Genomic DNA, 24,023 nt, shown 5'->3' with positions numbered 1-24,023 from the left:
AGTGCACTCTAAAGTGAGTTCATTTTTCTGCAGAACGCACGAATATACAATCAAGGAGAGAAAAAAAAAAAAAAGAATCCCAGAGAGTGACGAAGTTTATAATACGATTATATTCGAAGAAAACAAATGCAATGTGGGCAGAAACAAATGAGCAAGCGAAACGTCATACCAGGGTGGCCAGATGCGGCCGAGCGAATAAGCAAATAGTCGTCCCCAACCAAGCCCAAAAAAAGCGGCGTGACCTTCGTGAAGAAGCCCCAAACAAGCGGAAGTTCAATAAATGTACACATTCTTGAAAAAAGTTTAAGAATAATAAAATGAGGTACAGAACTGGCTCAAATACGAAGGCGAACTCGCTCAAATACAAAGTCAGCGTGCCGTGCCACTATCCGCCGTGTAGTGGCATGGCACGCTGAGTAACATGCTATTGAGCCTCCCTATAACATGCCAGCTTGAGCTCCAGTTCTGATATCGTTCTTGGAGGCGACGACTTGGTGAAGCCCATGGTAGTCAAACGTGCACTGGAAAGTGGCCGAGAGTTTCTCTCGTGTTTTTTTGTTGCCATGTGCTGAACGAGGTCGGCATGATAATCTCGCACTTGCACGCTGCTTTTTTATCGTCTCCGGGGACTGGTCGCAGCCAGTGTTTCCTTTTCACACTTTTTACAATATCTTTTGCCATACTTCGACGACTTCGAAGCCATTTTGCACAAAAGACAATTGCAACTAGACACGACAACCGCGTCTGCCGACAGATGGACAAGGCCAAGGAGGTTAGAAGTACTAGGGGAGGGCACGTTGCAATATTGGTGAAGCGTAGTCATAAAAAGTTTAAACGATGTTGTGGCCAACGCGACCGTCGATCTCTCTGGCTATTGGTGCGCGTGACATGTCACGTGTGAGATGGATGGTTGATTGTAGAAGGAGTTCTTGCAGGCTTGCGCGCGCTCCGTCCGGTAGGTTTTATCAGATCGAAGGCTAACCTGCGGTGTATTCGAGTACCCCATAGCTAGACGAAGGCTAGCTACGGTCATGTGATGTGGTCACGTTGGCATGGTAAGTGAGAGAAAGAGGCGAGGCGTCAAGGGAGCATGGCTTGTGGAGGCTACACGGCTGTCGTCATGCCCTCTTCTATGCTTCTATCCTCCTTGGACAAGGCGCCAAAACATTTGTGAATGGATCGTAATTGTTTTGTACTTTGTGACAGACGGTAGCTTGCGCCAGCTAACCGCGGCGCAAACGGTCATGCTGTTTTCCTCGTTTTTGACAATAAACGTCCTGTCAGTGAGCATGACGAGCGATGAAATAACAATATTTGCGGGAAAAAGGCGAATAAGCTCAAAAAACGCGACAAGCGATTGGAAAAATCTACCAGCGACTCGGTGAAAAAAGCCCAAATCCGGTTATAATAAGCGGAACTGGCCACCCTGCGTCATATGTAAATAATCGATTTTCTTTTTTTATCCTAATCGTATTCTGGGCACTCTCATTTGCTAGAATCCTAGTATTGCTCGCCGTGATTCGTATTCTCGTGTCGTGCAAAAAAGCAAACATAGAGACCTTTTTTTTTTTTCTTCTTTTTTATAGTTAAAATAGGAGAGGTTTAAAGACTGGCATTGCAAGACCTCAATGTCACGAGAACGAAAATCGGGTACGAATTCGTAACTTGTTCTCGCACCTATTGGGTCACACCAGCAGGATATAATTTTCGCTCATCAATATGCCACGAGATGAGGCAAATAAAACCTTAGAGTTTGGGCTAGTTGGTATACAGACATAATAGAAGCAAAAATAGCTCGAGGACTGAGTACAGCGCTGTGTCCTCCCGGTTACCTTTTACTCTGTCCCTGTCTTCGCTCTGTTTTTATTTTAAAATAAAACCACCAAGACACAGTGCCCGATGAGAGTACAGCAATACGCAAATTAAAAAAAACAAAAAAAACATAAAAAGCAAATGGGAAAACAGTGCAATTTTGTGCGCTATATACTAATATGAAGAACGATGCGCAGAGAAAACAAGCTCTAACGAGGCCTACTCCTGTGCGCTCAGTTTTTCGGAGATGTAGCTGTAAGTGGCGCCACGGCCCCTAGCTAAGTACGTTTCAAAACTCTCAAATTACCTGCCATTTAAGCACCGCATTTACCGGTCCCACCCAATGAAACGAACGTACAAGCAAAATCTGACTGAATAAAAAAGAAAAAAAGAAGCCTTTCCTAAAATAGTCCGCACATGTGGAACATCCGCGGCTTCACACACTGTTGGCAAACCTAGATCCCCAAAATAAGCTCCGCCAGCGCATTTATTTTTCTCGGCAATAATAAATAAGAATGGCCAGCAGCGTGGTGCGAACACATCACATGTGTAGACAACGTATACGTGGCTTGCACGTGACGTCAGTCGGCCTTTCTTTTCTAATGGCAAGAAACGTCCGATCAACGTGGCGGAAGCTACGCACGTGCCCTTTCCCAAATTATGTCTGACCAAGTGACGTCAGTACAAGCTACGTCTAAATAACGGTGTTGCATTGAGACGGCTACCTGCCCAAAACTTTTTCCCTCGGAAGGGCTGTCACATTTGATCTTAATTGTGTTAATTAACGAGGAGTAAAGAAAGTACGCGCGGAGAACGAAAGTTCAAACTTAGCTGTTCAACGTTAATGAACCAGCACGTGAATCGCACTTCCTGTTTACTAAATTTGAAATTCAGGTATGCTGCTACAATTACCGACAGGGTTGACTGATTGATTGAATGATTGATTTGAAAGCATGTGCTTATTTAATCGAGAAGTTAGCCTGCCTATGGCTTGCTCGTTCTGAGGCAGGAGGGATTCGGGCGGCGGGCTGTAGGAGAAGGGGAAAAGGTTTGGACAGGATCAAAACGACGCGAACAAGCTTCAGTTGTCCCGCTTCCAGCGGGAGCTTCCTCTTCGGCAGTGCTTCGGCGTCTCGCGGACCTCGAGCGCGCTAGCGCAGTCAAAGCACGGTGGAAGGCAACGAGCGCGTGATAAAGGCCAGGCATACAAAAGAGATTCCCCGCTGTTTTCGTCATGTTAATGACTGTATTTCGGTTTCACTTTTCATTTCTGCTCGGCTGATTCTGAAGGTCAAAGTACGCGTGCGAATGTCACACGACGAAAAACGTGCATGCCGCAGGTTCCCTGACAGGATGTGTGGGGCCATCGCCACCTCTTCCAAAGAACTCCCATTTCTAACGCGCAGCAAATGAGAGGGTACCTGGTTGAAAATAAAAATGTAAAAAAAATAAATAAAAATGTCTCCGAAGTATCAACACGCGCGCGCCAGGAGCCATTTCTTCGTCTAATGCCCAAATAGATAAGTTTCCTTCGTGAGAGTAATCCCAAGCGACCGCCACCCTATAGATGGAAAAGGCATCTGCTACGTGCCTTGTCTTTTTTTGTGCCGCCGCCATTAGAGCTACCCCAAGTTTCTCTTTGGCCATCTGCAGATGGTCTCGAATCTTTAGGGGTGAAACCTGGTCGTCATCGACGTTTGATTTAAGCGAAGGAAAGGTTGCCGCGACCTTGCTACCGGCACGGGGCACTTTGGGATATCCGTCGCGACACATTATAGTTGATTTGAGGTTCGAGTGCGAGAGAAAATGAAATGACCGCGACGAGAAACGGCTACATGAGATATCTCCATGCTTACCTACCGACCGACCGGTTCGCAGCGAGTTTATTTATTTTTTTTTTTTTTTGTTTTGTTGTTGCGTGCCTTGAATTTTTTAGCAGGTCTCATACATCTATGGTTGTTTCAGTTGTTCATCAATATCGAGCCAGTTGCACCTGGGTATACTTACGCGACGCTTAACTCCGACGTTTGGCTTCGAACAAGACAAAATGTAGTTAATGAAATAAACACGAACAAAGAAATGGGTGACTGGGCTAGGTTTCGGGTTCATCAGAGAAATAACCGTCGGATTATTACGTCGTAACTAGACAAAATAAAACACCTAAAGCAAAAAAAAAAAAAAAAAAAGACATACAAATACGTGAAACATTGTTGGTGTGAGTTTCACACTGTTTGGGATCGTATGGTTATATGCCCTATTCCGTTTGAAAAAAAGCGACAAATTCTTGTCTATACCGATAACTTGGCTGCTAGAGCAATCGCCGCTTGCTCGCAAATTCCTTTTCCGTCGGTTGGGGTCGAGCCAGCCAGTAATGTTTCTTGGGTGTTTGTCCGATGCGCAAAAACGGTTTCCTAAAACACTCTAATAGCTCATTTGCGTTTCTACAGTACTGTTCATGTTTGCGAACGAAAACGGTACATCGGATGTATTGCCGAAAGACGGTACATGTTATGCTCGGCTTTTCTCGGCAGATTGATGGTATAGAGTTTCTGTTTGTAAACGAAAACAGTACATTGCATGTAATTCCGAAAGAAGGGACATGTTCTTTGAGCATAGTTGTAAACCCGAGACTGGGGATACGGACAAGGGACAAACACAGAACGACACGGACGAAGTCTGAAACATGTCAAGTTGAGACTTCGTCCGTGTCGTTCTGTGTTTGTCCCTTGTCCGTATCCCCAGTCTCGGGTTTACAACTATGCTCAATTTACACCAGCTAGCCTGCACCCTCACCGTTGCTTCATGACATGTTCTATTCGTCTTTTCCCCGTAGATTGACGGTCTTATGTACGTGAAATAATATGAAAGATTTCACTTGAAGTGCGCGCCAGCAATACGGTAGGGGTTGGTCATTCGTATTGTAAAAAAACAGCGAAGTCCAACAACTGTCGTTTGCAATCCAGAGCGAAAACAAAAAATGCACAGTTTGTAGATAACCTTGATAAAACATTGACCGATACATTAGACTTTAAAGTAGAAATCATTTTTTAGATATGTGCCGCTCTTGGTGATGACGAGTTGATTGACTCTCGCCGCTCCAGAGAGGATGCCGGTAGTTTTGCCTTCCCGCATTGCAAAATCAAGTGAAGTGGGGAAACACCCCAAATAAAAAGAAAAAGGGACAACAATTAAGTTTTACCTACTTCAATTTGTTGCCCAAACCAGATCTGTATTATCACTGGAGATTTTCTAAGATTTACCCGTGTAAAATGTTTTCTTCTGAGGATCTGAAACATGTGTGTAAGTACATCTTATTAAATGAGTTCAACGACGGAGAAAACCAACGGTGTATCATTCGAAAATTTTTAGATCTGAATATAGATAAAGCTTTGAATATGAGCTACAAAACACAGCGACACTGGGCGACACTGATAGACGCTGGGTGACGCTGGGCAACGCTGGGCTACGCTGTCCGACGATGAGCAACGCTGGGTGACGCTGGGCGACGATGGACGACGCTGGGAAACGCACTGAGCGTCGCTGAGGGTGGCGGCGACGCTCGGTGATACTGGGCGACTCTGAGCGACACTAGGCGATGATGCCCGACGCTGGGTGGCGTTCAGTGGCGCTGGACAACGAGGGGTAGCGCTGAAAGCACTCCGACATCGAGCGCAGTGAACGCAGCATAGCACAGAACGTGCGCCTTTAATTGGCCGACGAGCAGGAACTTGACATCTGCGACCAATCAGAACCTGTGTCCACAGCACTACGCCGTGTTTGCTACGCTCCACGCCGTAGTATAAAAGATCGACACCAGATGATGCTGAGCGACGCTGGGCGACGCTGCGCTATGTTGATCGACGCTGGGCGACGCTGATAATCACTCCGGGGTGACGCATGGTGATGCTAAAGGCTCTGTTATACTCCAACGTCGAGCGTAGCAAACTCGGCGTAGTGCAGCGAACACCGATAGTGATTGATCACAGGTATACCGATTTCCTGCCCGCCGGCCAATCAAAGGCCCACGTTCTGCGCTGCGCTACGTTCGCTGCGCTACGTTCGCTGCGCTCATGCGTCATGAGTCACTCAGCGACGCTGGGCGTCGCCGAGTGACGCCGGCCAATGCTGAACGACGATGAGTGATGCTGGGGCCGGGGCGTTTACTGAGCAACGCTGGGCGACGCTGGCTTACGCTGAGGGACGCGAGGTTTCTAAAGTTTACCTTCGCGCGAATGCATTTGGCTATCTTTTCGGCAGGGTCTAAACGATCCGTCGGATACTTCTTCGTGCACATGGATCGGGCTTTAAAAGCAAACTTTTTATTAATTCCGCACTATACGCAGACTATATAGACTAATATAGTCAATGGAAAGAAACGCATGGTACACTATGTTCCCATCACTTGCTTCGCCATTATTTCTTCCGTTCGTCTACCGACACACGCCGCAGTCCCACTGACTTGCGGAGCCAAAAGGTTCGAGAATTGCCACGGGTTGCTTAGGCTATAGCTGTACGTGATCTCTGACGACAATTCGTCTCCCCATTTTTTCTATTTGTTCGCTTCTTTCTCCACCTCGTTAAATTTGCTACGCACAGCGAATCTTCAAAGCAGATCCACTCTACGGTGCAAATTACCTTCATGACTGCGGAATTTCGACATGTCGAAGCCATATACAAACCTTTCTAGGAAAATAGGGCTTACAGCAGATCCATTCTAGGGTGGAAATAACCCCCATGACTGCGGAATTTCGTCACGTTGAAGCCACATATAGACCTTTCGAAAAAGAAGGGGCTTATTGCTGCTTTCATTGCACTTGCTCAGCCCACTGCACGTGTTCATCGGAGCGGAAAGCTCGCGGCAGACGGGCCGTGATTTCCACCGCGGCTTGGCGCCGGTGATGCGGGAATTTTTCAATGAACAATGCAATGGCAGCCACGGCGACGAAGAGCAACCCATGTCCAATGCAACAAAAGCCTTTGTCTGGAAACTCTTCTGCCTCTCGTTAAACAACAAGAACAAACAAACACATCATTCCATTCGCTCACGAACAGCCGCGTCCAAAGAAGGCCTCCCGGATATCTATAACGACCGTACTTCGGCAGCAATTTCTGGGGAACCGTGTCGTCTCAGCGTCGTCATTTCGAGATCACAAACCGCGCGCTGGCGCGCGCGCCGTCCGTTCCGTGCCCGAACCTGCACCTTGGAAACGAGTAAATAATTCTACCCAAATTAGGGTCGCATCCCCTCTCCCCTTGCGGTGGGGCCCAGCGCACCCGCCTACCGGCCTAATGTCGAGCGCGGCACAAGTTCAAGGCTGAATTGCTGCTTCTCCCGCCTGTGATGATGCTACTGACACCGCTGACTGACTCTTAGGATGCAGGAGCAGACGAATCACCTTCTCCGAAACCCCCCTCCTCGCGAAAAATAAACAAACGATCGAAACAAAAAGAATCCTGCTCTCCTTTGTTGCAGCGTCGTAACGACGACGTTCTCGGAAAAAAAACTCTCACGACGCCTACTCTGGTTGTTCGTGATCTAGCATCACCAGCGGCCCTTGGAAAAAAAAGCTGAAAAAAAAAGTACAAAAGACGGGACAAAATAGAAAGGGACAAAGGACCGGCGACCCAACCATCGAAATCTCGGAGAATCGCATTCCTACCAAATGGCGCTCGCGGAGGAGGGAAAGCGCTGCTGGTTCGACCTGTGTTTCTTTTCGACAGCCTTGAGTGATAAAAAAAACGAAAGATAGAAGAATAGAAAGGAGTGCGGCGATGACGACGACGAACGTTGCTGCACGTTGCGGCGTGCCTGGCGTGGTCTCGGTTGCCTCCCCATGCGCGGTGATCACAGACCGGGCAGGAGGGAACGCGGCGCAAATGACACGGAGGGCAACTCTGTGGGAATGGAAATGGAGAAAGTCGGAGTCGGCCGCTCGCTGCATTGCAGGGCAGCGGTCGCTTCTTTGCTTTGGCTTTCGTCTCGGGAACGACTTTGCATTATTGTTATTAGGAGCGACTTCGACGCGGCTTTTGTGTGTGCGGCTCGCTCTCTCTCGCGTGTAGAGAGCCCAAATTACCCCCCGAAAAAGAAAAGAAAGAGGAGACGTCCTTTCGTCGCTGGCCACAATCCGCATCCCCTCCTCCGAAAACGACCACAGGTAAATAACACCGCGGCGAAGAGAACAAAATATGAGAGAGCACCCCCCCGAAGAAAGCGACCATGCATCCTTCTCCTCTTCCGGCCGGCTGGTTCGACGCAAAAGTAGAAACTTTTTTCGCGATAACTACGCGCCATTATGCACGCACGCACGAACACGGGCCTGTCCGTCTTTCTCCGACCTGTAGAATTTCGAGGGAGGAGAGGGGGGGTCGAAAGAATCGTCCGAAACACGCAACAGGCCTCCGCACGCACTACGGCAGCCGTCGTCCGGGGCCGGTCCCGCCGCCGAAGGCAGCGGCCCTCCAAATTGCCGAAGCGAGGCCTCTGCACTCACTCTATCGGCGGCGGCGCCGGTGGCACTCTCGGGGCTGCCATTGATAAAGCGCCGCGCTGCGGACGCTGAGCGCAGCTGCGGAAGGGACGCGAAATAATCATAAGAAAGCAGGGAAAAGATAATGCCTACAATTAGGGGACCCTAATGACCCTTTGCGGAGAGCCTGGGCCAATGGGAGAGCGCGTTCCTGGGCCCCCGCGGACCAATCAGGAGCGAGCGACCGGTGTGTGCCTGTCGGCTGCTGGCGGCAGGGGAGCGAAAAAAAAGGGCGCCTGCTGGCGCCGCTCCGTCGTCTGCTCCTCGCTCGCAGACTGCACAGACCGGTCGTGCGGTCGGACTTCGGAGGCCGTCGGGTTTTCCGGGTGCTGTGGCCGCGGAAATCGCCCTACTTTTTCGGCGTTCCGGGACGTCAGTTGTCGCTGCAAACTGCTCCGAGACGCGCGGCAATGTTTCTTCGTGCGCGGTGCCGTGAACGGTGAAACGACAACGACGACGACAACTCGTGCTGTTGGTGGATAAGGGAGCGCGGGGCAACTGCTTGCTGAGCCTGTCGTCTGCTCCTCGTGCTGCGGGCTGTCTCCCCAGGAATCCAAGATGGCAGCGCCCGGTGTTGTGAGCGTAGCGACGGCGGCAACCAGTTTCGTCAGGGCTGTCTGCTGTTTCTGGATCTGCGGCTTGATCCTGTGCGTCGTCCTTGTGGAAGGTAATGTTACACGTTACATCCTGCCCTACTTATGAGCCTGCACGATCCCGGCTGGGCGATCGAATGTCGAATTGCCTGCTAGGTCTATCCAACGTGTCCGCGAAACACGACTCGACGCACGTTTCGAAGTAGATACGCTCGCACCGCGGGTTGCGTCACGGCTGAAACAGAAAGAAAAACCAAGCCGTCTTCTTTTGAAAGGAGTTGGGGAAAAAAAGAAAGACGTAAAAGATAGACGACTCCATTTGTTTCAGAGCGGACAGATAGAATGGTTCCGCAGCTGCGGGGTTCCGACTGTGAGTCTCCGGTGTGTGTTCAAAGGGTTTCACGATTGAAGCGGTCGCCAACAACATCTGTCGTCTGCCGCCAGAGCGCAAAACAAACAACGGCAGACTGTCTCCTTGTGTAAAGACGCCACTTTTTTGTTTTTGACGGACGTTCGGAGGGGGTTAGCTGTTTTCGACGACGAGATCGCGTCAACGCGCCCCACCCCCTGCGGGAGTAACCATCATCCTACAGGCGGCTGGTTTCGGTCTGGCGAACTTAGCACGACGATCCTTTTTCACGCGACGGTGCGGCGCCACTCACTGTCTGTGCCCGCTTGACGGCGTGCTTGTATGCGTCGTGGCGGTGAGCTTCAGCGTCGCGAAAACATGTTGAAACGTGTGCATCAGAAATCACGCGCCCAGACGTCGCTGCTGATAGTATGTTTCCTGTCGGTGATAAGAGCCGAGTATAAGCGTAGGAGAAAGAAGAAAAAAATATATAAAGCGCGCGTCAGGCGCAGGCACCTACTCGTGTTTTACATTTGCGCGAGAATTTGATTAAGATGCAGTTATGTTTCGCATAAATTGTCTCAAAGACGATCCATGTAAGCCTCGAGAGCTGATTGAACGTATACTCTTGGCCGTGACGGCATCGCTCCGTAGCAAGGGTCATTCCCACTTGTTCTTGAAGAGAGAATATATATATATATATATATATATATATATATATATATATATATATATATATATATGTGTGTGTGTGATGCGATGTTTACGCTGTTAAAAGTACGCGTGCAGCTGAAAGCTGCTACACGAATCACGACGGCCGCTCTGACGTTACTGTAAGCTATGCGTACGGAACGGAACTTGCAGTCAGAGGGGTAGTAATAATGATAATAATAATAGTAGCAGCAGCTTTATTCACCATGTAAGTATGGTGAAAGCAGATCACCATACTGCTAAAAGTATGGTGATCTGCTTTTACATCATCATCCTACTCAACATGTTAGTAGGATGATGAATAGGTCACGCTTAGAATTAAAAAAAACGTGTCGCCGAAGAAGTCGGCGTACGCAACAGCCTCATCCTGTACGACAACTCGCACGAACCAGCTTCCGGGGCGCCTGGAAGGCTGTCTGCTTCCTGTTTATATGCAAGCGTCAAAACGAGCGGCGCCGGTGTGTCAGATAGCTTTTGGTCTTTTGTTGGCTGTCTCCGGTTAGATGCATCATTTGTAAGGTCGAGTTGCCGCCGCGGTGCCTGCCGAATCAAATTTGGAAGCAATGCAGGCTGCATTGCTTCCAAAATTGCAGCAGTGCCACGCGCATGCACTTCGGAAGAACCTGTACTTGTGTACGAACGTATTGTTAGGAACATGACATCGCAAACTCTGCGTATGTCACGCCCGTACAGCAACCATCTGAAAAAAACCTTTCATGAGCGCGCAACCTTGTGGGCCCTCGGCCAGTGCTTTGCCACCATTTGAGCACCCAACATTATTTTTTCAACAGATATGACACCTTATCTAAATTAACACCCGTTCGTTTTTTTTTTTTCGTTTTTTTTTTCTAAGTGCACGTTTTTAGGTTGCGTCGCCTATACTTGGCGTGAAATATGTTCTGCTACATTGTCAAGGCTATGCGGAGCTTCCAAAGGGCTGCAGCTTTTGCAAGAGTACGTGTGACTTCGCTCTGCGTCTCATTCGCACGCGCTGGGGCAAGCAACTTTGGCAGAGTTGGAGCACCGTGGAAGCTACGCTGGCGTTGACTACGTAGCACAAAATAGTTGACCCCGAGTGTAGAATAATCAAAGCACTAGCGTTTCGACGTCATCACAGTAAGATCGAGCGCAGACATAGATTGGGCATGAGTGCTGCTGCAGCGTTCCGCCGGGCCTTGTGTCCAGTCAAAGCCTCAGAGTGTGATGACGTCACGTGGAGGAGGCCGTTCCCATGATTTGGCTATTCTAGGTGGTGTTGGCCGAGGCGTCTCTCGGCGCGGGTTCGTAGCGATACAAGCAGGGCAGACCTGAGACAGGCAGATACCTGAGACCGGCAGACCTGACACAAGCAGACACCTTTATTGGTGATGCAAACCGGTAATGCCGCGGTTCGTTGGCCATTCTATAGCCTCGGTGTTTCAGGTATATTAGTGATCGAGCGATGTTTATTAACGGTGCACAAGGAATTTGTCCTCTCTAAGCTTTATTCTCGTCAAGGTTCATCTGACGGCAGTAAACAATGCCTTCGATCGATCAGTTGCTCGACAAAAAAGAAGCACGTCACAGTCATATGTCTCGTTGATATGGACCCCGTTAATATGGATACCTGGCTATAAAGACAATATTTGGGGACGAATTGGGACAAATACATGCATTTTTGTCTCGTTATTATAAACGACCCATGGATGGATGGATGTTAATGGCTATACCCTTTGTAACGGGCGGTAGCTTGCGCCACCTAGCCTAAGTCTAAAAAGATCAACATATGATTCCTCCCGTCCTTTTAAGACCAATGTTCTCTCCCTAACTATCACTAGACAGTGTAAAATATCACCATACAAAAAAAAACAACAAAAAAAACAACACAACAGCAACAAAAAAACTAATAATATAGACAATTGTTTTTTTATTGGTCGTGGGGGGGGGGGGGGGGGGGGGCGGTGGTTGGATGTTTCCATATCAGCGAGATATGAGTGTACTATATGAAATGAAGGGCCGCAGTCATTGTCTATCACTATGATCAGCTGCATTCTTAGTCCAATTCGCAAACACGCGTTTTGAAAAAAAAAAAAAAAAGGCGACGAAACAGACATTACATTGGTGTTTTCGAAACATCTTTATTAAATTATATGAGTACACCCGTAACACCGTTATGCTGAGAAAAATTATGAGCAGCCGTGCTATATATAGATGGATTGCCTGTCTCAGGCCGAAACGTCGACTAACTAAATACTTTAAAACACCAACAATGCTTCGAACCGTCCGTTGTTGCTGTTTTCACCGAGGGTTTTCTTTTCTTCTCAGTTATATATATATATATATGTATATATATACAGGGTGTCTTTTTTTTTAAGCTTAACAGAATTTTTTTTTCAGAAACCATGAAAGCTAGATTAATGCGGTCTGCGCAGGTGAGTTATACGGCCAGGGGTACATATTATAGGAAGCTAATCGTAACGATCAGTCGGCTAATTAGTTAAAATTCGTTAATGAACTTTTTAATTAATGAAAATAGACATATAGTTTCAATTGGAAGCTTGCTGGGCGTCATCGAAAACCCCTAAATCAGTAATTTTCAGAAAGACTTGGAGCGCGTGAGAAGCGTAGTAGTGCACTAAAGTTAGCACTTGTGGAGCACGTACAAGCTAGGGGTTGCGATAAGGCTCCCGCGCAATTTTTCCGTCTCTTATCTAGCCCCAGCCTTGTACCTGCTCCACGAGCGGTAACTTTAGTGCGCTATTACGCTTCTCACGCGCTCAAAGTCTTTCTTAAAATTACTGATTTAGTGGTTTTTGATGACGCTGAGCTAGTTTCTAATTGGAACTATCTGTCTATTTTCATTAATTAAAAAGTTAATTAATGAGTTTTAACTAATTAGTCGACTGATCGTTACAATGAGCCCCTCATACTATGTCCCCCTGGCCGTATAACTCACCTGCGCAGACCGCATTAACCTAGCTTTCATGGTTTCTTTTTAAAAATTCCGTTAAGCTTAAAAAAAAAAAAAAAAAAAAAAAACACACCCCATATATATATTTTTAAATAAGGGTTACGTCACCGAACGCTTATCCTCCACCCAAATGCAGCGCTAGGCCTCCAAACCAAACTCCAAAATTTTCTGAATTGACGGTTATCTTACTTAAACATTACAAGTGTTTTTCTTAAAATTCCAGGGCTCAGTCGGTGGCTATTTTCCCATTGAAAATCTTTTTGGAAATTACTTATAACTTTTTAACAATATAACGTATGATTCCGAAACTTTGACATCTGGTTGGGACAACTGGTGCTATATTTCATTCATTTCAAGGAAATGAAATGAATGAAATTTGGACGGAGAATGAGTGTTAAGCAATGCATAATTTGTTTCTTTAAAAAAAAAAATATATATATATAAAGTGAACTTTTTTCCCCCTCCCCCTTCCAAAAAAAAACAAGGATTTTTTGTTTTTATTTTGTATTTGTAACAGCATTACAAATTAGCGGCGCTACTTCGAATGCGTTCCGCACGCTTCCGGCTTGCGATGTCGCAAGTACGCGAGTCGCCATCGCTGGTCGGTCCCGGCGGGACCCACTACTACCTGCTGACCCGAGTGTCGCGGGGGCCAGGTGCGCCTGGCACATGTCCTGTCTCTCGCTCTCGGCGGCATGTCCACCTCGTTGGCATATATCGTCTCGCCCGCCTGTCCGCACCGTGGACGCCTGCCAAGAGAAACGATACAAATTTTGTTTTTACGTTCTGCGTGTTTTGACCCCCCCCCCCCCCCCCCCCCCTAAATACACACAGACACACGAGGTCACACGGAGATCTGCGACCGTTTATAAAACATTCACGGCCGCGTCGGCTGCTGCTGCTTCGGAGAGATAGCCTTAATTTCGTGGCGATGTGGCTACGTTGGTCGCCCACGTAAAGAGTGCGCCTGCTGCCGAAGCGACAGAAATGCCAGGCCGCGAAGCCTGGTTGACTTGGGGGTCGTTCGCTAGATAAATTACGAGCGCGACCTTTATTCTCAATGTCCTAAAACCGTTCAAATTTGTTTAGGAGATACTAAGCATTCTAAAAAAAAGAGCGTACTTTTTATTAATTTACGTGCTAAAGTTCGCGGTGAAGTTGACGTCACGGTGCAAAGTCTGGCTTTTACGTGATTTCATGTCGTCACAACACATGGTCATGAAACGAGATGTCACGTGACCTCATGTCACGTCATGTCCGGTCACGTGGCACCGATTTCCCCGCTAAATTTTGCGGGGAACGTGACGTCGCATGTTGTGACGCCACGCGACGTGGTCACGTGATGTGACGTCAAGCTGTAAGGTCGTGATGTCACGTGATATTCTGAAGTCGCGTCACGTGATGCGAGTCTACAGAGCGGTACATATTCTGTACGCGGTTTTATATATATATATATTATTGCTTCGTTATATTTCGAACCTAATTTCCAAAGAATTAACTTGTCATCGCCATCGCCGCGCTGCTGCTGTTGCTTACCGATGGTAGCACAGTGATAGGAACAGGTCGGGTACGAAGAGTGAGACCGCGCTCGGCCGCTGGGAGAAGCGAGCGATCGCCACGCCTTCCATTCTAGCCCACGGGGGGATAGAAGAGGAGAAAACATCAGCCATTCGTTCCTCTCTTCGTCATCTTGCAGTTTTGATCGTTAGTGCCGCGTACATCTCGGTGATTCGACACTTCGGCGTGGCGTGAACTTGGGAACGGTGGACAGCGAAGACGTCACCACATTTTGTTGCGACGTACGCAACGTATGTGCACGCACGTGTGTGTGTGTGCTTATGTGTTTATCTTCCTGTGCACGGGTTGTCGTGTACGTTCACGTGTGATTGAGTGCGCGTGTGCATGTGGGTTAGTGTAAATTTATTCACGTGTGTTCGCCTCCCTGCACATTGTTACGTAGTAACTCACGATAGGCACACAACAAAACACAATGTTTTTTTTACGGAAATAGCACTGTTTGTGACCGAAGACCGAAATCTAGTACATTATAACGCGGAGTAAACCGAAATAAAACATAGGAGCCTCCGCTGCTGGGCTTAGGCTCACACGCTAATGCGGGGAGTGACTGTTTATCAAACGCACAACTAAAACCTGAAAAAAAAGGGGGGGGGGGGGGGAGGAAGGAAGGGAAGGAAGGGGACAGGAAGAAGAACCCACGTAGAAAAAAAAATTCACACACGCACACGCCGTCCTTTTCTGGGCTTCAAGTTTTAGTTGTGTTTGCGCTTCACCAGCACGCCTGCTGTGCGCTCTCGCTCATCTTTCGAATGTTTATGTCTGGCTAGGCTCTCGAATGGTCGTTTCGGTCTCATAGGCCGCGAGACATTGGGCCCATCTGCGTTGGAGAACTTCAAAAACATCATTTGTTTTTCCAAGGAATCCTATAGGAAGTTCGGAAAAGGGCTCGGCCTCCGTGTTTATGTGAGGTGTCGTCGGTATACACTTGTATTTTCCCTGTATTTCTTTTCTTTTTTTTTTTTTTTTTCATAGGGAAGCTTTGTTCGCTTCGTTGTTCATCGTATTGATTGCGGAAGGAAATTGGATGCGTGCGATTTGTTCGACTCTCTTGACCCTCGGACTCTAGCCGCTGAGAGCGTGGCGTCTCTATCGTGGTATGTACAGCTCTGGTTTGCTTGAGGTCAGTGACCAAAACCCTTCTCTTTCTACAGAGATTAGTGAGTCGATTTGACTGACACGCTCGGTCGAAACAGAGCTTTTGTTGATTCCAGGGTTTTGGGCTCCTAATATCACAGCTGTTATTAATATCTTTTTTTTTTTTCATCTGTAGTTTTGGATTTAGCGGGTTGGTGGCGATTGAAAGGGTCGCGCGCGCTTTCCTCCCCATGAAAAGTTCTCTCGTACTGCGCCCGTGGGGCAGGGCCTTTAAACGGCAGATTATGGACCTTTCCAAAATCGCCTTCTGCGCGCTGCCATCTTTGTCTGCTGGGCTGTGCAACGCCTTCTGAGCATGCGCTGTTGCTCTGCTGTGCGGTATATCGGACGCTGCGCATACGTCCGCAGCCCAGTGACTCGGCATTTTTCGCCCGGGTGAGAAGCGCTGGAAAGGACTGTTTGGGTGTGTGGAACGAGTCTTCCGTTTTGCCGAGTGATCGCGTAATAATATTCACTGCAGCTCGTGCAATCCGTGGGACCTCTTGATGTTGTAGACATAAGGTTTTTTTTAATAACTTTGTTTCTTTTTTCTTTCCTTCTCGTCTGTTGTAGAAAGCAGCTAAACGGGACGAATTTTACAATTCAGCTTTTTTTTCTGTAATCTTTGTTCTTCTTTCTTGTCCCATGCCATTGTTTTACGCACAGTGTGGGTTTGCACTGATGCTCTTATATACTCCGTTTCAGCTTCGGTCCGAGCGCGGCCGATGTTATGAACCGAAGGGCCAATCAAACAGCGAAAGAGGCACAACGTCATGGCGTGCTCTCTGCAGTTGATAGGACCAGCCGGTATTCGCCGTCTCTCTGTGCGTGCTCCTCCGCCGCCTAGTCTTATCTAAAGTCACTGGATCCTGGGAAAGTAGCGCCATTGCCTTCCCTACCTGCTAGCCGTACACAAACGGATACTAACATACAAACGACCCAAACCTAGCAAGGCGATTGGCTAATCGGTCTATGTTGCCATGGAAATCGCCATCTTGGTCCATTTAAATCTTCGAAGCTACCGGAGGGTCGTTCTAAACCAGTCGCGCCAAGATTACCATGGAGCATCATCGTACTGGAGGCGTTCCTCGCCAATATAAGGGTCTTTGGCACTCTGTATGCAATCAACTTATTATTCATGCCCATCTCAATGGATCTCTTACAATTGTATTGTTGTTCTTGCGTATTTCAATACAGTAAACTTATTTTTCAGTGCCTCTAAGCACCGACACAACATCTGGTGGTGGTACGAAGGTGTACGCTTGTTTCGCCGGTGTGTGGTTAGCATTATCTCAGTATACAAAAAAACACTCCATAAAGCTACTCGTCACCAGCGAATCTAGATCGGCTCACCAAGAACGAGGGGTCAAGAAGAAATCGCTAATTTCACGGACCAAGATGGCGACCACACGGGGAGCTTGGCGCTACTTTCCCAGGATCCAGTGACTTTAGTCTTATCAAGCGCAGAGAGCAGGCCATGACGCTGCGCTTTTTGCGGTGTTTCATTGGCCCTTCGGATAATAACATCGGCCGCGCTCGGACCGAAGCTGAAATGAAGTATAGTTTGTAAGTTTGTGAGAACTTTGCGGAATTAAAAAGAGAGGGAGAATGCGGCTTTTTGTTTTATGTTAAAAAAATTAAAATTGTTTTTTTATTAGTGATATGCTTTGTTTGTGGTAAAACGACAATTACCTTTGTCCTTGAAGTTGCATCTGTTCGTGACGTCACACGCAAACTGAGGACCGTTAGCAGAAATTAAAGTTTACGTACGCTAGGGAACTCCATTACACGTACGTGTTTGTGTATGTCCGTGCGTTGTCCGCGTACACAACAACAACAAAAAAAAAATTACCGAGTAGAAGACGATGGGGGTTCAAACTATAACTAAGTATTTGACTGTTCTCGGGATGGTGATAAAACGTTCGTGTTTGTCCATAGCTCCACTGCGGATTAATTGGGTCCATTCACGATTTCAGCGTATTGCTTGGCTTTATTACGGGAAAGACAGAAAGCTTGAAATACTGACACCCACACACGGTGTTCTTCTTCGGGGGAACGGACACGGGGAATCCCGCCCGTCTCAGTCTAGACGTCGGTGGCTCTTCGGTCCCTCGCTGCTGTGTTTCCTCCGCGCGGAAGACCACCTCCAATTAGCCTGGCGGCCAGTCGGGGAAGTTTGCCGTGACGTCACGACCGGCGCCACGCATGGACGCCTGGCGCGCCATCAACAACCTGCCGGGGCAGGAAGTAAGGAAGTGAAATTAGTTTCTGGTATCATTATCATTGTTCGGGATGATCTAGCAATAGGAGGGGGAATATCCGGAATTGTCGGGGAAATAAGTTAGCCCGAGAAGCGTCAGGAAGTTTGGGAAACTAAACATTTGCAAAAGACGAGGCGGAAAAAAAGAAAGACGAAAATAGAAGTATTTTATTCTTTTGTTATGTCGTGCGTTCTGAGTTCCAGAACACGACCGTTTAATCTAATGCTTCCGAAAATTGACTGAAAAATACCGAGTCTCTGTGAAGAAATTACGCATGCTTCTTCCCGCTAACGAAGACCGGGGAGAGTACAGTGTATGCGCCAACTACCGCCTCGCAGAAATCGACGTCGCGTGACTTTGGGTAACATGACGAGGTCATGTCACCGTTAATTTCTCCGCTAAACAATTCAGCGGAGAGATTGACGCGACGGTTCTTCGTTACAATTCTTTGTAACAGTTTTTTTTTAATGGAATTTGGCTGATAAAACACCATTTTGAGTTAAGTAAATTCTGCAAAGACACCCCCAATATGAACGAACACACACACACACACACACACACACACACACACACACACACACACACACACACACACACACACACACACACACACACACACACACACGCGCGCGCGCGCGCACGCACACACACGCACGCACGCACGCACGCACGCACGCACACAACGCGGAATCTAATTTGCTTACGAGGCCTAGGCTGTAGTTTTGACGGCCCGCTTCTGAGAAACGTCGCAAAAATCGGCGATTGCATGGACTCTCGCGTTGCCATTTTCTCGTGGTTGTAAGAAGCATGCACGGAATCTCGTCGTTTTTTTTTTTGGTCTCATCGTGACGTTGCGGGGACGCGCGTGCCGGCTCCGGGCGCCCGCGTCGCTCGCTCGGCAGCTACACACGGTCAACCACCCGCATACACGGCGAGAAGACCGACAGGTCGTTAATTGTCGCCTCTTCTGGCTGCGCTCGACTTCGCCGGCCGTTGTCGACCTGGATACGGGAAACGACGATGGAAGGCTATACGAATAAAGGCACTCTCTGTAGACCATTCTAATGGGTGGTATTCCCTAGGGTGCCTCAATGTCTAGTATTCCCTAGGGTGCCTCGATGTTCTTCTGTTTAGGGTGATGCCATCCTTTGTAGTACCCGATGCCGACAGCACGCGCTCACGGGGAAAATACAAAGAAATCGACGAACACAAAATGTCGCCATAGCACAGTCAGCGCCACAAACGCATGCAGGGACACGCTCTTTCACGCGCTTCTGTACAAAAAAGAAAGATAAACGTGTGGGACAAAATGGCGAGATGTCTCCACCCTAAGCAGAGCGCACATGGAGGCACACTAGTATTCCCTAGCGGCCATAGCTGAGCTCGCTGCTGCTGAGCACGCGTTGACGGCAAGCTTCCACATCGCTTCCAACACCCACATTGCACACCATCAAGATTGTCTTCTTTGGGTGACCGTAAATAAGAACTGCATCCCGAGCTTGCGCTGTGAGCAGTTACCTGAAACATGGCGTCCAGTGAACACCGCTGTATACGGCGAGCAAGTATGTTCCAGTATGCGCGTTTGGCACATCGAAGCGCGAGGACGCCGATCCAAGTGAAACACAGAGAAAGCGCAGGGAACGCGCGATCTCGAGGCAGTCAGTCAAGCACGCGCCGCCATTGGTTGAGGTCGGGGTGAGAGCCACTAAATAAGCTACGCTTCAGAGTAACGGCTCTTACCCATCTCGGGGCTTAAAGCCGTATTTGCCAGGTATCTGGAGGTTTATCTGAAATCACAGGAAACGATTTTCCGTCCTCACAAATGTTGAAGCAGTTCGCGCCAAAGCAAAGCGATATAACACGAGCTTTCCAACACTGACTCTAATGCTGAGGAAGTCGCACTTTTGAATTCTGACGATCGGCATTTGCGTCCGCTCCGCACTAAGCACCAAGATTGCGGCGCCCACAACAATATCGGGGAACAGAGTGCCGATACTCTAAGCGTATCTTCTAATTTAGTGAGTCTCCTCGGGGTGAAATAAAAGCACGTGTACGAATTTGAAGAGTAACCAAACGCACGAGGTGCTCGAGGCCTCTTCTGCGCGTTGCCACCTTCGTCTTCTGGGCTGTGGCACGCGTTGTGCGCATGCGTAGTAACCCTATTCTGCAGACTATCAGACGCCGCGCGTGCGATCACACCCCGGTGGCTCAGCATTTCTTGCGTGAGTGATAAGCGCTGGATGGCCGTACTCTTTGGACGCCATATTTGAGGGCGATGTTTTGAGCGCATGCTCGGAACGAGCTCACATAAATAGCCCGCTAAGACCGGCAATCTTGATGGTGCGGAATGCACGTTGCAAAAGAACTGTGGAAGCTTATGATTATGCTGGAATTAAATGCAAGGGTGCAAGCGAGCTGGACAACAATGGCGAAACTAATCCCTGGGGAATGGGAACAAGAGGGACCAAAAGGACAAACACAAATCTCCAAACACATGTAGCTAGGTGACTGGTGCGCGACCGAAAAAATCTGCCTGGTCCGGGTATCGAACCCGGGACCTCTCCATTCCCAGCTCGCCGTCAGCACGCGACGTAGTCGCGCACACAGCTATGGCCGCCAGTGAATACTCCCCACACTCCGTTCGCCATTGAGCCGACAGTGCGGCAGAGGCTACGTGCTCTTTGGACCAGTCATATGCCTATCTTTAGCCACGTGATCACGCTCTTCCGCCCATACCCTCTCGCAAAGAGAGAGGGGTCAGGTGATAAAAAGGAGGCCGTTGATTGGCTCTGTCAGTGCGTATAGCTCCCACTGCACTGTCAGCTAAAGGGTGAACGGAATATAACGGCGCCGGGTTGGGGGGGGGGGGGGGAGGGGGGGGGGGGCAGACCTAGGGCCATGCATCAGCTGTGCGGAGATCCCAACCGCCCGCTTAGCGCTAATTTTGGTACAAGAAATAAACTGACCCCGAACACGAAGTGCAAAGAAGCAGCCGGCGAAGCGGGGCCGACGGCACAAGGACAGTGTAGCCGTTTACCTACTTTTTATTCTGACTGCAGACGAATTTAGGGACCGACCGGCCGTTCCTCTTCCTCCTGAGGATATGTTGAGCCTCCATTTCTTTTTCGTAGATTTTATTCTTGTCAGGACCAGTTGAGTATTATTTTATATATGACGTTCGTTTAGCTTCCCGTTACATATTCTTCCGCAAAAATAAGTGCATAAACACGCACAAAAAAAAAAAAAAAATACGAAGAGAGAGAGAGAGAGAGAGAGAGAAACAACGCAACATAAATCCTGCATATTGAAGAGATAGCGTTCACAGATATACAGGCAAAATAGCTTTCAAAAATAGGAAGACAGACAAGAGAAAAGAGGGGAAAAAAAGGTGCGTACCATATTGTACTAGGGAATAACCAAGTATATATCGATATTGTGATTTGAAAGAGAATACTGCCTGTGGCGAGAACATAATATCTGGGGATTATGAGCCTCGTTTGCAACTGATTGCGAGGCAGAGAGTGTTTTGGTGTTATGGGGCTCCTTTTTTTTTATTGTTTTTCGAAGGGTCAGCCACCCTTATTGCCAGAGGTAGCGCCCTGTGATCAAGATTAAGTTGCACTTTTAAATTATTCCTCAGTCCTCCACTGATTCGTACCAGATGCCCTTCGTTGGTTTGGCACGTAAAAAAAAACAACAACCCAAATTTGACTTTGATCGTTCAAAGGAATGTTTTCTCGTGTATCTCAACGAATTGTATCTGACGGCTTTGGCTGTGTTCACATCTTTTTTTTTTTTATAGTTATATTAAAATTAGTTGTTTTAAGCCCGATTTGATATCTAGTAGCACAAATTCGGAGGAAAAAAAGTGCTCTAAATGCTTATCTAACATTTTTTAACTTGTCTCGCGCTTGGGAGTATGGTCACCTTGGCGCTCTGCCGACGCAGCTAATCACCCGTCATTTTCTTTGTAACCAGTCCCAACTTATGCGGCAAAGACCGATACGAATCGGAGCTATGCGGTTGAACCAGCCCCGCCAACTCTGTAAAGGGGCACGCCCGTACGTCTTCCAGGGCCTCGCAGTCTTGTTTTGTATATACGTTTCCCTCTCCTGTGCTTTCTCGGACGCCGTCGCCCAGTATATAGAGCCAGTGCTACCAACGAGGTAGGTCGCGAACTTCTGTCGAACCTAGAGATTCGACTGATTTTGCGAAACCTTAAGAACTCTCAGGCAATGTTCGACCAATCGATCGAGTGCATACGAAACGCGTCGTTAACCCTGCGTTTTTTATTCCGTGCGACTGTGTTTGTGCCTGCTATGCGAAACGCGAGTTCGTCTGCTGCTTTCACAAGGTTTGCGCTGACGTCAGAACGCCTAACTCTTATTGGCTGATAGAAAGAAAAAAAAATAGTTGGTAGACCTCGAGGCACCTAGCATCGAGGTCTACCCACCATCCTTTTAATCCCAGCCAATCAGAGCTCGGCGTTGTTCTGACGTCACCGGCACTCCTACGCAAGAAGCAGACGAAAGTTGCGCTCCGCATGCAGTCACCGGCAGCTTCAGAAACGCAGCGCCGTGTATCTCCTTATCGTTCCGCTGCCACTCAGATTGCAGCATTGGCCCATTAGAATGCCGATGATTAATCAATCACGAAGCAAGAAGCGCAAAGACAGTGAGTCGCGCCCTGCGTGTCTCGATCTTTCAGTGAAAGTTCGTCTGCTCGTTGCGTACCTCGTGCGTTTGTTTACCCCCCAAACGCGCCCACGTGCTTTTTGTTTACTCCCGACCTCGACCAATGACGGCACGCGCTTGGCTGCTCTCGTCATTGCGCGCTTTCTACGCGTCGTGTATATGTTGCCCTTTGATTGGCAGGCTGTTCCTTGCGATCTGATGCGCCGACCGAGGACGCATTTTGGAACACTTGCTCGCCGAATACCCCGTGACTTGCGGGCTGACATGAAATTGGTGGAAGCGCAACGTTAAGTGTCGAGCGAATGGGGACTTTCGATTTGGGATGGAAGGTGTGACGAATTAATTGATATGGCTAATTCGACCTTATCAAGTATATAAAAAAACTGGGGCTTAAGGGGGGGGGGGCGGTGATAGTAGTTGATTAAAACTTAATATTGATAAAACAAAAGCTGTGATTTTTCGCCCTAAGTGTACGCCTGTGGCGGTATCTAAAACCCTCAGCGTCAATTCAACACCAATCGAAACTGTCGAAACAAGTGGAAAGCTGTGTCGTCTGTTTCGTCCTCTTGTGTGTTTCTTTCGTTTTAAGTCAATATCAAACTCTGTGGGGTTTTTAAAGTGAACATGACATGGGATAGAAATGTACACTCTATTATGCGAAAACTTGCTGAGGCGATGGGAATCATTCATTTCCACCATTCTATTTTGCCAATTAAGGTTAACTTGTGAGCTTCGGAATTATTATTTTATTCTAATTTAACTTATTGTCATCTTGTTTGGGGTGTTTCAACAATTATTAATAGTAAAAGCTTTCCTTGCTACGAAAAAAAAATGTTGAGAGGCATATGTAACGTTATTTCCGCATAACTTCTATACTGCTGCTTATGTAATATAAACTATCGTATAATTAATATCTATAAATTATATCACTACCTACTAGGTAAAAGTTTTACAAGTGAAAAAAAAAACAAAAAAAACCCGGGGGTTTAAGATTTAATTGAAAAACCTCTCATCGCTGAGGATGAGCTTACCACCATACCCTACCCGCAGCACGGAAACAGAGGTTATGCTCACTCACCGAACAAATTATGGTTCTCGTATGCTAAATTTCACACTACCTCACTTATTAAATAGTCTCTGTATCTCTGGACGGTCTACCATTTAAAGACTTGAGGTTGTAATTTTTTTTTTTGTGAATGACTTCGGCAAAGTATGCGATTTTGTTTTGAATATTTGAGTTTCTCTAGGCGTATGATTATTTTTTTTTTATATTCTTACCTTATTTTATTTTAGTGTGTATGCTGGTTTCTATGTATGATCTTTTTCCGCTTGATGTTGACCATTGTAGAGGCCCTAGGACTCGTCAAGCTGTACATTACAGCTTTTCCCTTGGGTCCCCCATCGTAACCGA

The 24,023-nt window shown here is 47.7% G+C and overlaps 1 protein-coding gene across 1 annotated transcript in view; it reads left to right on the top strand.

The window, feature by feature from the left end:
• Window positions 1–8,542: 8,542 nt before the first annotated feature.
• LOC8027486 (BMP and activin membrane-bound inhibitor homolog) overlaps window positions 8,543–24,023 on the top strand; it is a 38,271-nt gene continuing 22,790 nt past the window's right edge. The window contains exon 1 of the mRNA XM_029994950.4: window positions 8,543–9,009. Within this exon, the coding sequence (XP_029850810.2) occupies window positions 8,901–9,009 (109 nt within the window). The 5' untranslated portion in view covers window positions 8,543–8,900. The remainder of the gene's footprint in view (window positions 9,010–24,023) is intronic.

This window comes from Ixodes scapularis, unplaced genomic scaffold, assembly GCF_016920785.2.
Source record: "Ixodes scapularis isolate PalLabHiFi unplaced genomic scaffold, ASM1692078v2 PGA_scaffold5__190_contigs__length_132052651, whole genome shotgun sequence".
Taxonomy (NCBI): domain Eukaryota; kingdom Metazoa; phylum Arthropoda; class Arachnida; order Ixodida; family Ixodidae; genus Ixodes; species Ixodes scapularis.
The sequence above is the reverse complement of the archived record's forward strand: the minus strand, read 5'-3'. Positions and strand labels throughout refer to the sequence as shown.